We start from the raw sequence: 13,704 nt of genomic DNA, 5'->3' as shown, positions 1-13,704 counted from the left end.
ATTGTAGCTCTGCACAGTTATGCAAAGAATAGCTTATCAGTTCTTTTGAAGGACAAAATTTTTCAAGTTAAGAATTACTTCCCCAACAGTTCACCAGCCTTTCTTCATTGAATTACATCTACAAGGGACAAGATTTAACAATGTCAAAATTTTAATTTGGGGAGATTTAAGATAAAAACAAAATTAATGAAAATGAAAGTAAATCAACAAAAGCAAAATAAAAGGACTTGGGATGCCTCCCAAGAGGGCTAATTTATAGTCCTTAGCTGGACTCTTCATGAATTTTACTGAAAAGAGGTGAGGGATTGGAGAGCTTGTAACAGCTTGCTCCTAGTATTGGGTCTCCAGTTATGTAATGCTTCAATCTATGCCCATTGACCTTAAAATTCCCAGATTTTTCACTCCAAATTTCTATTGCTCCATAAGGGAAAACCTTAGAAACTCTATATGGACCAGTCCACCTTGACTTGAGTTTTCCAGGGAACAATTTCAATCTTGAGTTGAACAACAAAACTGAATCACCTTCTTTGAATTCCTTTTTCCTCAGATGCTTATCATGCCAAACTTTAGTTCTTTCTTTGTAAATACGAGCACTTTCATAAGCATCCATCCTCAATTCCTCAAGCTCATTAAGTTGTAACAACCTATTCTCACCAGCTTGCTTAAGATCAAAATTCAAGGTCTGAATGGCCCAATATGCTCTATGTTCCAGCTCCACAGGTAAATGACAAGACTTACCATACACCAACCTAAAGGGAGTAGTTCCTATAGGGATTTTGTAGGCAGTCCTATATGCCCATAAAGCATCATCTAGTTTGATAGACCAATCTTTCCTAGAATTGTTCACTGTTTTCTCCAAAATATGCTTGAGCTCTCTGTTAGAAATTTCAACTTGTCCTGAAGTTTGAGGATGGTATGGGGTAGCTATCTTGTGCACTACACCATACTTCCTCATTAAGCTCTCAAATTGCTTATTACAAAAATGGGAACCCCCATCACTAATTATAGCCCTAGGAGCTCCAAATCTGCTCAAGACAAATTTCTTCAAAAATTTCACTACCACTCTAGCATCATTAGTTGGAGTTGCAATAGCTTCCACCCACTTTGACACATAGTCAACCCCAACTAAGATGTATCTATTACCATATGAAGGAGGGAATGGCCCCATAAAATCTATTCCCAAACATCAAATAATTCCACTTCAAGAATATTATTTAGGGGCATTTGATCTCTTTTTGACAAATTTCCACTCCTTTGACATTTATCACAATTCAACACAAATTTCCTCACATCCTTAAAAAGATTTGGCCAAAAGAAACCAGCTTGCAAAATTTTACTAGCTGTCTTAGAGATGCCAAAATGACCTCCATAATCAGAAGCATGGCAATGATGCAAAATACTCTGGACTTCCTCTTCAGGAATACATCTTCTAATTAGACCATCACAACATCTCCTAAAGAGTAAAGGATCATCCCATCTATAAAACTTCACTTCATGCAGAAACTTTTTCTTTTGTTGCCATGTCATACCTAGAGGTAAAACTCCACAAGATAGATAATTCACAAAGTCTGCATACCAAGGTAGTTTAGCAACAAGAGAGAAAAGTTGGTCATCCAAGAAAAACTCATCAATAGGGATTTCATCCAATTCTTCACCATCCAATTTCAACCTACTAAGATTGTCAGCAACTACATTTTCAGCTCCTTTCTTATCTCTAATCTCCAAATCAAATTCTTGTAGCATCAGAATCCACCTAATGAGCCTCGGTTTGGCCTCCTTTTTACGGAGCAAATACCTGATGGCTGCATGATCTGAAAATATAACCACCTTTGAGTCAATAATGTAAGGTCTGAACTTTTCCAATGCAAAGACAATTGCCAAAAATTCCTTTTCAGTTGTTGCATAATTTGTTTGAGCCTCATCCAAAGGTTCTACTAGCATAATAAATAGCATAAGCCTTTTGTCCTTTCTTTGACCAAGAATGCCCCAATTGCATAGTTGCTAGCATCACACATAATTTCAAAAGGTAGGCTCCAATCAGGTGGTTGCATGATTGGTGCAGTGATGAGAGCTTGCTTCAACCTGCAAAAGGCATCCAAACACTCTTGGTCAAATTCAAATGGTGTGTCATTACTTAACAAATTAGACAAAGGTTTAGCTATTTTAGAAAAATCCTTAATAAAGCGTCAGAGAACCCGCGTGTCCTAGGAAACTTCGAATTCCCTTGACATTGGTAGGAGCCATCTTCTATCACTTCAACTTTGGCTTTATCAACCTCTATTCCTCTGTTAGACACCAAATGTCCAAGCACTATCCCTTCTGAACCATGAAATGACACTTTTCCCGATTTAACACAAGGTCAGATTCCACATCGCAAAATTTTAGAAAGGTTAGCCAAGCATATATCAAAAGAAGATCCATAAACAGAAAAATCGCCCATAAAAACCTCCATTATGTCTTCAATGAAATCGAGAAGATTGCCATCATGCACCTCTGAAAAGTGGTGGTGCATTACACAACCCAAATGGCATCCTTCTATAAGCAAAGGTTCCATATGGACAAGTAAAAGTGGTTTTCTCTTGATCATTTGGATGGATAGGGATTTGAAAAAAACCTGAATATCCATCTATATAGCAAAAGTAAGAATGCCTAGCTAGACTTTCCAACATCTGATCCAGTAAGGGAATTGGAAAGTGATCGTTTCTAGTGGCAACATTTAATTTTCTCAGAATCTATGCACATTCGCCAACTAGTCACCGTCTAGTGGGAATTAATTCATTATTTTCATTTTTGACCACCGCTATTCCACCCTTTTGGGACAACATGTACTGGCTCACCCAAGCATCGTCTCGAGATGGGATATATGATCCTCGCATCAAGCAACTTCAATATTTCCTTTTTAACAACTTCTTTCATATTTGGGTTCAACCTCCTTTGATGTTCAATAGATGGTTTACAATTTTCTTCCAAAATGATTCTATGCATGCAAAAGTGTGGGCTTATTCCCTTAATGTCATCTATGGTGTATCCCAAAACTTTCCTAAATTTTCTCAACACTCTTAACAACTTATCAGCTTCTAAAGTACTCAAGTTTGCATTTACAATTACTGGATAAGTGTTATTAGTGCCAAGAAATTCATACCTGAGCTGAGAAGGAAGTTGCTTAAGTTCTACCTTAGGTGCATCTTCTTCCTTGAATGATGGTTGCTTAAATTCGACTTTTTCCTTTTGTGTGAGTTGAAAAACTGGAGCAGAAATGAATGGTGGACTTCCCTCTAAGTGTTGAGTATATGCAGCTACATGAGGGTTGTCATAGTCTATGCCTCCTCCATGAACCAAACAATTTTCAAGTGGATCTTCTGGATATTTCTTTCTGAAGTGTTCTTCAACCAGCTCATCAATAATATCAACTCTCAAGCAAGTATCAGCTTCAGAATGATGCTTCTTCATAGAGTTATTAATATTGAAAATTAATTGCTCTTCACCAACCCTAAGAGTAAGCTTTTCTCCTTTCACATCAATCAATGCTCCTGCTGTAGCTAGAAGGGTCTCCCCAATATAATTGGAATATTAGAATCTTCCTCCATGTCCAAGATGACAAAGTCAACAGGTATATAGAACTTTCCAACCTTCAGGGGCACATTTTCCAAAATCCCTTCAGGATACTTGATTGTTCTGTCAGCTAACTGAAGAGAAATGTGGGTTGGCTTTAGATCTCCCATGTTGAGCTTCTCATAGATAGAAAGGGGCATAAGGCTAACACTGCCCCTAAATCACATAGAGCTTTTGTAGAACAAGACTCTCCAATGTGGCATGGAATTGAAAACTCCTGGATCCTTAAGCTTTGGAGGAAGTTTCCTTTGGAGGATAGCACTACATTCTTCTCACAAAGCTACAGCTTCATCATCTTCAAGTTTCCTCTTGTTTGAGAGAATTTCTTTCAAGAATTTGGCATAAGAGGGCATTTGTGAAAGAGCATCAACAAAAGGCACATTTATGTAAAGTTTCTTCAAAACCTCTAAGAACTTCCCAAATTGCCTATCAAGCTTGGCTTTGTGAAATCTTTGTGGAAAGGGAAGTTGTGGCTTGTATGGCTCAGGAGGTATATATTTCTCTTCCTTTTCTTCAAATTTCTCCTTACATTTTTCTGCACTCTCTTGTTTTTCACTCTCATCACTTTCTTTCCATTTTCTCTCTTCTCACTGCTTTCACTCTTCTCATCATTTATAACTTTTCCACTTCTTAAAGTAATAGCTTGACATCGCTTCTCTTGGATTTTCTGGTTAACTTGGAAGCTTTCCAAAAGATTTGGCACTTGAGGAAGATGCTTGTTGTGCAATCTGATTTTTCAGCATTCTGTTATGTGTTTGCATCTGTTCCAGCCTTGTTTTCATCTCCTCATCATGCTTATTTTGGTTGGCAAGAATCTGTTGCAATAAAGCTTCAGTGGTGGAATTTCGTTCTTGCTGTTTTGGTGGAGGGTTCATATTTTTCTGCTGAAAATTAGGCAATGGTTGCCTATTTTGCTGATATGGAACTTGACTCTGCTGTTGTGGTTGAAAATTCTGATTTTGAACTTGACCTTGCTGATTGCCCCATGAAAAGTTGGGATGATTCCTCCAATTTGGATTGTAAGTTTGAGAATAAGGATTCCCCATTTGCTTGTTTCCATAGTTACCAACATATGCTGCTTGTTCTCCATAATCTACTCCACAGCTGGTAGTTTCCTCTGCATAAGCCACTTGTTGTGAACTTCCAGCTAATGATGATGAACTAACCAACATACTCAAATCTTCCATCTTCTTAGCAAGGACATTTGTAAGTGCATCGAACTTTGCATTAATCATGTTGAATGGATCAAGATCATACATCCCAGCAGCTTGCCTTTTCTGAGTTGGAGCTGGTCCTCTTGGACTACTCCAAAGATGAGTATTCTTTGCAATTTTCTCCAATAGCTCATAAGCTTCATCTTCATGCTTAATAATAAATTCTCCTCCTGTTTGAGCATCAATAATTCCTCTGATTGCAGGAGTGACATTTGTGTAGAAATTCTGATTTATCATCCATTTTGGAATGGCATGATGTGGGCATAATCTTTCCAATTCCTTCCATCTCATCCATGACTCATAAAGAGTTTCATCTTCTCTTGGTCTGAAAGCTGTCATTTGATTCCTCAACTCTTGAGTTTTTCCAGGTGGAAAATATTGTGCAAGAAATGCATCAGTTAGTTGCTCCCAATTTGTAATGGAGTTGTGAGGTAAAGAATCAAGCCAATCCAATGCTCTATCTTTCAAAGAGAATGGGAATAGCTTCAATCTTGCTGCATCATCGACACTCCAGTTGTTTTTGCATGTCGCAAATCATAGCAAACTTCTTCAGGTGTGTGTGTGGATTTTCAGAAGGATGTCCTCCAAATTGAGAGTTTTGGATCATTTGAAGAACTCCAAAATCCATCTTGTAACTGTTTGCATCAATCCTTGGTCTTGCTATGCTCTCTCTCAAGTCATCAAAACGAGGAAAAGCATGATCCATCATAATTCCCCTAGGCACGTTTTCATTAACAACTTCTTCCCAGTGGGCTTCATTTTCATTGTTTTGACAATATCCAAGATTACCAACACCAATTCTAATTCTTTCATCAGCCATTTCGCTTCTAATTTAGTTTCTCTCAATGCTTCCTTCCTTCTTCTGGTTTCTTTCTTGTTGGCCTTACAAAATTTCTCAATTTCAGGATTAAACAGTAAGGTTGTGTCACTTGAGCTTCTAGCTCTTCTCATAAAAGATTAAAGTACCTGAAAAAGAACAAACAAACACAAAATGAAAAGATAACAAAGATAAAACTAAAAACAACTAAAATGATCAAGAATTCAATCTTAAACAAACAACTCCCCGGCAACGGCGCCAAAAACTTGATGCGTCCCAACCGCAAGTGCACGGGTCGTACAAGTAGTATAGAAAAATATCGATCCCACGAGGAGTTGTGTTAATGATTGAATTTTTGATATAAAAGTTGATTAAATTGAAGTATTTATGAAATTAAAATAATGAATTAATGGGTAATGGAGTATGAAATCTAAATGTGCAAATTTAATATTCTATTCAACAATGTATTAATTAAACTAAAATTGCATCAAATAGAAATAAGCAAGTTCAAATATGGCAATATTTAAAATGGCAAATGATTAAATTCGATTAGAAATTAACAATGGTAAAAAGATGATTCCGGAGTTCGGGATTTCATATTCGAGCTATTTTGGGATTTTAAATTGATTGTCCAATCTTATGAAACTTATGAGTTTTAAGGAGATTAATTCTTAAATCCTTTGAATTCCCTTTCGAGTGAGACAAAGAGTGTCTTAATCAAACTAATCCTACTTTCGTGGAGTTAGAATTAATTAAGACCCATTAAGTTCTTTAATTAATCTGTGAATCCTCTTAATCCTTAGCCTATTTCTAGGTCTAAGTTAATTAAGTCCAATTTCTTGATTATCTATCACAAGGCCTTCTCCTTTCGGTGCTTCAACCATGGATTAAGAACATTACTCAATGGGATCCTACATTAAGCATGTAATTAAGCATACAAGAAATGAATAAAACTCATTAAGACCACAAAATATGGATTACCCAATCAAAATCCACAAAATATCTCAAATATTACAACCCTTACTCCATAATCAAAAGTAAACTACTCACTATCCATAATGCTTACAAGATATGATGAGTTTAAATGGAAATAAAGCTTTAATCTAAGCTAAGAAGTAAGGAATTAAACACTAGAAATGTAGAAAAGTGTAAAGAAAGAAAGAAATCTGCAAATCTTAGTTGAAAATGGTGTGGAAGGTGAAAATGACTCTTCAAATTCTGCACCTCCTTTCCTTTTCTCCTCCTTTGCTCCCCTCTAAAATGGGAAAATGAGACTATATATAGCATTTTTCCGACATGGAGCCCTAAAATAGTATGTTCTAGGAGGAATTATTTGAGGGAATCTTCCGCCACTCATTAATGAACTCTTCATGGGATCAGCATAAGTGGATCGCATAAGTTATGCACCCTTATGCGATTTCTACTGATTCTGGGTCACTTATGCGGTCGCATGACTTAGTGCATAGGTTATGCACAATTTCGTGAATGTGCATAAGGGAGGTGAGAATGTGCATAAGCTATGCGGTCTCCTTATGCACATTTCTACTGGTTCTCGAACAGTTGATCTTCCTCCTTATGCAGATCGCATAGCTTATGCGACAAGTTATGCACGCTTTGGTCAATGCATATTTCACTTGAAAACTTGTTTTTGGCATCTTTGGTCGTAGAAGACATCCTCAATGGCAAAATTCTCTTTAGTCCTTCAAAAACACCATTTTTCCTACAAAACAAAGTAAAAATACAAATTAGTGCAAAATTGACAATTATGAAAAACTAACTAATTAACTAATGAAATTAGCTAAAAATGACTAATAATCAAGTAAAATGGTTATGAAATTAGACCTAAATGATTATGCAAAATGTGTGCATCAATCTGCAAAGAAACAATCTGACAGGAACCATCCCTCCATCTGTGGGGAATTTGTCATCCCTTCAAGTAATCTATGCCAGTGATAATAATTTCTTTGGGAGATTCCCTCATTCTCTAGGCCAATTAATGAATCTTACTATATGGGATCTATCCACAAATGGGTTTTCAGGTACCATCCCACCATCCATCTTCAATCTTTCTTTGATTGTGCTTTTTGATGTAGCTTATAATCAGTTTGAAGGTAGCCTTCCCTCTGAGATAGGCAATACTTTTCCAAATATTAAATTTCTTTTCATCTCCTTCAATAACTTCACGGGTTCAATTCCTATTTCAATATCCAATGCTTCAAACATAGTCAGACTTCAGCTAGGTGGTAATAAGCTTACTGGGAAAGTGCCTTCCGTGGGAAACCTACACAAGCTCGAAGGGTTTTCTGTTTCAAAAAACTACCTGGGTAGTGGCGAAGATGATGACCTAAGTTTTCTCCCATCCTTGACAAACGCCACAGATTTAGTAAGATTAGGAATAGAGGAGAACAATTTTGCAGGGAGGTTACCTCAACAAATCTGCAACTTCTCAAGAAACCTCTCAAAAATATATTTCAATGACAATCAAATATATGGAAAAATCCCCAGTGGAATTGAGAACCTCATCAGCTTGACAATTTTCCAATTAAGTGGTAACAAACTTTCAGGCAATATTCCTTCTAATATTGGAAAGCTTCGAAACCTCAGGATATTGTATTTTTTTACCAACAATTTCTCAGGCTACATTCCATCATCTTTAGGAAACCTGACCGAGTTGCTTCAATTCAGCTTGAGAGAAAATAATCTTCATGGCAATATCCCTTCCAGCCTAGGGAAATGCCAAAAACTGCTAGCTTTCGAACTTTCTTTCAACAATATTAGTGGTACCATACCCCCACAACTTATGAGTCTCTCCTCTTTATCTATACTTGTTGATTTGTCTTATAACCATTTGAATGGTGATCTTCCCATAGAAGTTGGAAAGTTGGGTAGCTTGGGGGTTTTGGATGTTTCTAATAATATGTTGTCGGGTAAGATTCCTGAAAGTCTTGGAAGTTGCAATAGTTTAGAAGTGTTGCTCATGGATGGAAACTTTTTCCAAGGGCCCATTCCTTCATCCTTTGAATCATTGAGGGGTCTTCGAGTATTAGATCTTTCCCGTAACAATTTGTCTGGCAAAATTGCAGAGTTTCTGCAAGATTTTAAGTTATTGGCAAAGTTAAATCTATCATACAATGATTTTGAAGGTGAAGTGCCACTAAACGGAGTTTTCAAGAATGCAAGTGCAACATGGATCAAGGGAAATAATAAACTTTGTGGTGGGATTCCTGAATTTCAGCTGCCTATATGCACTTTTGATCATAAGTCAAGAAGAGAATGAAGACAATAGTGATTTCAATAATCTCTCCACTTCTTGGAGTAACACTTGTATTTGCATGTTTCATTCTTTATCGATCAAGAAAGAAAAGAAGAGACAATAATAGATCAAGCTCTTATGAGAATACACTTTTGAAGGTGTCTTATCATAGTCTCCTAAGAGCAACAAATGAATTCTCTTCAGAAATTTAATTGGTGCAGTAGCTTTGGCTCTGTGTATAAAGGAATGCTTGATGAAGAGGGAAGAGCTATTCCTATTGTCAAGGTATTTAACCTTCGTCGAGGTGCTTCTAGGAGTTTCATGGCTGAATGTGAAGCATTGAGGAACATCGACATCGAAATCTTGTCAAGGTATTAACAGCATGCTCAAGCATTGACCATCATGGCAATGATTTCAAGGCTTTGGTTTATGAATTCATGACCAATGGAAGTTTGGAGGAATGGTTGCATCCTACTCCCACGCCAGATGAAGCAAGAAAACTTTGAATCTTGTTCAGAGAATAAACATTGCAATTGATATTGCCTCTGCAATAGAGTATCTCCATCTTCACTGTGAAACACCAATAATTCATTGTGATCTCAAGCCAAGTAACATTCTCCTTGATGATGAAATGATTGGGCGTGTCAGTGATTTTGGGTTAGCAAAGTTCTTTTCTGAGGAAACCCTTCAAAACAAGTCAAGTTCTTTCGGTGTAAGAGGAACAATCGGTTATACTCCTCCAGGTAAATAAACTTTCTTTATATTTTATTTATTTCTTATTCTCTTTTTTATTCTTAATTTTATAAAAATATGCAAGTAAAATGCATTGATAGCTTATCTTTATTAATATCTACAATTTCACTTCTTTTTTACTAATAATACAAAAAAGTTATATATTTGACAAATTTTTGTGCATTTCTATGCATAGAGTATGGCGCGGGATGCGAAATATCAACTTACGGTGATGTATATGGTTATGGCATAATCTTATTGGAAATGTTCACAGCGAAGAAACCTACTGATAGCATATTTATGGAAGGTTCTATCAGTAGGTTTGAACCTTCATAATTTTGTCAAAATAGCTTTACCTGAAAGAGTCGCAGATATTGTAGATCCAATTCTTCTTGAAGGAAGTTCCATGACCCTAGGCAACTCAATTTCAAACCATAATCACAATTTTAGTAGCATTCAGAATAACATAATTCTTGAGTGCTTGATTTCAATATTTGAAATTGGAATATCTTGTTCTGTTGAGTTACCAAGAGAACGAATGAATATCAATGATGTTGTTGCTCAACTTAGTTCAACAAAAAAGAAACTTCTTAAAGCTCGAGTGCATTAAGAGAAAGGGAATACATTTGACGAAGCAGGTAATCATTTTGTCATCTATCTTCAAATCTAAGTATATATGAAGTCACACACATATATGTATATTGCTTGCCATTTTTTTCTCTATGTTAAAAATTTAAAATGTTATGATAATTGTTATAAAGTCTTAATATCAACTTAAAATCAAAGATTTAGAACTCTAATTAATTATTCTTAATTCTTTTATTCGAAGGTGCACAAGATGACTCAAGTGGAAAGCATGCAGTACTCCTAATTGACAGAAACTAGCACAAGCATTTATGTTAATAAATAGTGAAGATGATAGTGCGACGGCAAATTGTATTTCCTATTAAGCTTTTGATTGTGTTGTTGTTTCATCTTATGGATAATAGGCCTCTACTAAGCTTTGAAATAATTTTGTATTGGATATTGTTCTTAGTTAATGTCTTTAATTAAACTATCTTTTATAATTGATTTGTGATGCATCTATTTTATATGAATAAAGTGAATTTCTTATAATCATCATATTTAAAACTGGTTCAGTCTAAGAATTAATGAAGACAGATAATTAAAGATTTAAAGTTTAGCCGGAGTTGAAACGTAATTGAATTGGCACAATGTTGATCATTAATATTGTTCAATAAGTATTAATTTTTACATCAAGTAATAACTAATAGTCTTTTTATATATTGGCATTAGTATAATAATTTTTTAATATTAATATATTAATTTATATTACATACTATTTAATAATTTTAATTTATATTAAGCAATTAATTTTTTTATAAATTAATATTTCCTTAATAAATACGTACAATTTTTATAAATTAATTTTAATATATTATCATATACCAGAAATATATCATTTTTTTCAATTAATATTACTTAATTTTTAATGGATAATATTTTTAAAATTAACTATCCAAAAATATCAATAATAAATTTGTGCCATCAATAACAGCACTTTAGAGCTATCTATTTTATATTTTTTATCATACAGAAAGTTATCACATGTTACTAACTAATGACTATCATGTGTATAAAATGGCATCATTTGATAAAAAAAAAAATTAATAAGAAAATCAAAACTCGATTAATTTGCATGACTCATGATCGGATTTGACGAATTTTATAAATTTTAATGAGTTTTCGTAATTTTCAGTTTTTAAATACTAATAAGAAAACATCCAAACAAAATAATTCATATATATACATTAAATTGTATTTATTGATTATAAGAATAAGATACATCAAAATATAAAAGATTAATATTTTTTTTAAAATAACTTGGAGAAATTAATTTGTGCATCAAATAACTATAATACTTTTCTTTCTCAATAATAATAATATGATGGGATGGGGTAAACTTAAAAGTGAGGTAGGTGGCTATAGTTTAGTTATAAAATTGAAGGAGAAGTGCATATAGAAGTTGATTCCAAGTATCAGGAACACCAGGTAGACACCAATGGCTGCAATCCATATCGTTGTGGCCTCCATGGCCATAGACGGAGGGATGGCCATCTTTTCTTAGCTGTGAAAGGGCAGTGACGTTAAGCAAGTACACTGGCTTTTGTAAACCTCACAATACTTTCTCTACAACGAGCTCTGCTGGGTGGGGACCCGCCGGATAATTTGGCCCTGAGACTGGCTGCTTTTGCCCCTCGCAGTACCTTGCTTTGTCCTCCCCCCAGTCACTTCCACTGTTTTCAAAACAACATATATAATAATAATAATAATAATAATAATAATAATATATGCTCTTGTAAGAAAGCTTGTTAATGTTATTAGTGTTGATCTCCTGTTTATTTCATGAAAAGTAATTTATATATAAATGAAAATATTTTTTATAATATTAAATTATTAACATGTATTAATATCACACATTCATAAAAACTTTTATATTTTAATAAAATTATTAAAATTTTAAAAATAATTTTAATTATTTTTTATAAAAATAACTTAATTTCTACTTTGATTAAAAAAATAACTTAATTTTATTGATAAAAATTGTAAAATTTAGAATTTTAATTTGGTTGATTGAATAAAAATTTAATAAAGTATTAAAATTAGCCAAATTAAAATCAATAAATTAAATTGTAATTCCACAAAAAGATTTATCTTTCCTTAATTCCATCATCAGGTAATGAAAATTAATGTGAGGTTTTGGGTAAAATTAATATGATAATGAACTTACTTGTTATGATCGGGTGAAACTCCTTGGAAGAAGACCATGGTTTTTGCAGGATGTACATTGGTGTCAACCCATTTAGCCCAAGTATTCAAAGCCTTCTCATATGCTACCAATCGATCCATGTCTTGGTACACATTGTTCCCCTCTTGGATAAAATTCCATCTAATTAACAATTGAAAAAATAAACTAAATTATATACGAATACTTGACATACAATAATTATAGAAATAATAAGAGCAAAATATATATGTACGGTTGTTTTCTTCCAGTGTGAAGCCACCAATGCCAAGTATTGAATATCAAAACATCAATTCCTTTCCATAACTTTCCACCTTCAATGGAATCCAGTTTCAGAACAGCACCTTTACTTGTATTCACTGTGTCTACTAGAAATGCATTGCGTGAAAACATCACTTTTGTTTTGTATTCCTGCAAAATAAGATTTTTAACATTTAGATATATTAATTATAGGATAAATTACATAAAAATATATATTTTGTGAGGTGAAAATATGATTTAAGCTACTTACGTGCATTACTCCAGATTCATTATACTTAAACTCTAAAAATATTATATATATTGAATAAAAAATATAACTAAATGAAAAATGGAAATTCGAACATGCATTAGATTTTTTCTTTTATAATACTTTATTATTATATATTACTATAATGTTTTAAAAAAAAATTTAAAAAGTGGGAATTTAAATTCATATATAACAGATAAATAATATATTTTTAATCACTGAATTAAATAAGACTAGATGATTATCGTATTGCTAGCATTTGAGCAATGAATATTTCAATGACAATGATTTTTATCATGTAAAAAATATTACATAAGCATGCATGTAAAATTATAAAAATGTAGGATTGGAGAGGGAATGATATTCTCACCGGGAATGTGAAGGTGGAGAGGCCTCCGGTCCTCACGGAGGTATAGCTAGCATTAGGAACAGTCACATGAAGCATACACGTGAGCGATTGCCATTGGTTCAAACTTAGCGAATCTCCTACGAACATTATTCTTTTCCGTTTCACTTTTAATAAGAAATCTCTGCCGTTAAATCTACGTCAATGCCACCGCACAGCAAATTCAAACATAAATATGAATTAGCTCAACTTAATAAATAAAATAAAATAAATATTTTTCTCTATATAAAGACTAATGTTTAAGCATTTAAAATCAAGAGATTTTAAATTTAATTCTCACTATTATTTAGTTATTATTTTATTTATATTTAATTGGATTAATTATAAAAAATTAGTAGAATTATTAAATTTTTTTT

The 13,704-nt window shown here is 33.7% G+C and overlaps 2 protein-coding genes, 1 non-coding gene and 1 pseudogene across 3 annotated transcripts; 3 read left to right on the top strand and 1 right to left on the bottom strand.

The window, feature by feature from the left end:
- The first annotated feature begins 5,073 nt into the window (after positions 1–5,073).
- On the top strand, positions 5,074–5,181 carry LOC131183602 (small nucleolar RNA R71). The gene has a single exon (XR_009151645.1). It is a non-coding gene; the product is annotated as a small nucleolar RNA R71 (small nucleolar RNA).
- A 2,308-nt stretch (positions 5,182–7,489) lies between these two features.
- On the top strand, positions 7,490–8,920 carry LOC131182824 (putative receptor-like protein kinase At3g47110). The gene has a single exon (XM_058152149.1). It carries the CDS (start codon positions 7,490–7,492, stop codon positions 8,918–8,920), a length of 1,431 nt encoding a protein of 476 aa, XP_058008132.1.
- A 165-nt stretch (positions 8,921–9,085) lies between these two features.
- LOC131182823 (probable LRR receptor-like serine/threonine-protein kinase At3g47570) lies at positions 9,086–9,964 on the top strand (annotated as a pseudogene).
- Positions 9,965–11,411: 1,447 nt separating this feature from the next.
- Positions 11,412–13,513, bottom strand: LOC110671413 (protein trichome birefringence-like 43). Its single transcript, XM_058153245.1, has 4 exons — positions 13,313–13,513; positions 12,670–12,845; positions 12,420–12,578; positions 11,412–11,925 (listed from the first exon to the last, which is right to left on the bottom strand). Exons 1-4 carry the CDS (start codon positions 13,436–13,438, stop codon positions 11,805–11,807), a joined length of 582 nt encoding a protein of 193 aa, XP_058009228.1. The 5' UTR covers positions 13,439–13,513; the 3' UTR covers positions 11,412–11,804.
- Between the last annotated feature and the right edge of the window lie 191 nt (positions 13,514–13,704).

The sequence above is a fragment of the Hevea brasiliensis genome, chromosome 9 (genome assembly GCF_030052815.1).
Source record: "Hevea brasiliensis isolate MT/VB/25A 57/8 chromosome 9, ASM3005281v1, whole genome shotgun sequence".
Classification (NCBI taxonomy): domain Eukaryota; kingdom Viridiplantae; phylum Streptophyta; class Magnoliopsida; order Malpighiales; family Euphorbiaceae; genus Hevea; species Hevea brasiliensis.
This window is presented reverse-complemented; position numbering and strand designations above follow the sequence as displayed.

Coding starts and splice junctions, on each gene's coding strand:
- LOC131182824 (XM_058152149.1), top strand. CDS start 7,490: ATGATTATGCAAAATGTGTGCATCAATCTGCAAAGAAACAATCTGACA.
- LOC110671413 (XM_058153245.1), bottom strand. CDS start 13,438: ATGTTCGTAGGAGATTCGCTAAGTTTGAACCAATGGCAATCGCTCACG. Junction 12,846..13,312: donor TCTCCACCTTCACATTCCCG/GTGAGAATATCA, acceptor CTTATTTTGCAG/GAATACAAAACAAAAGTGAT. Junction 12,579..12,669: donor CACACTGGAAGAAAACAACC/GTACATATATAT, acceptor ATTGTTAATTAG/ATGGAATTTTATCCAAGAGG.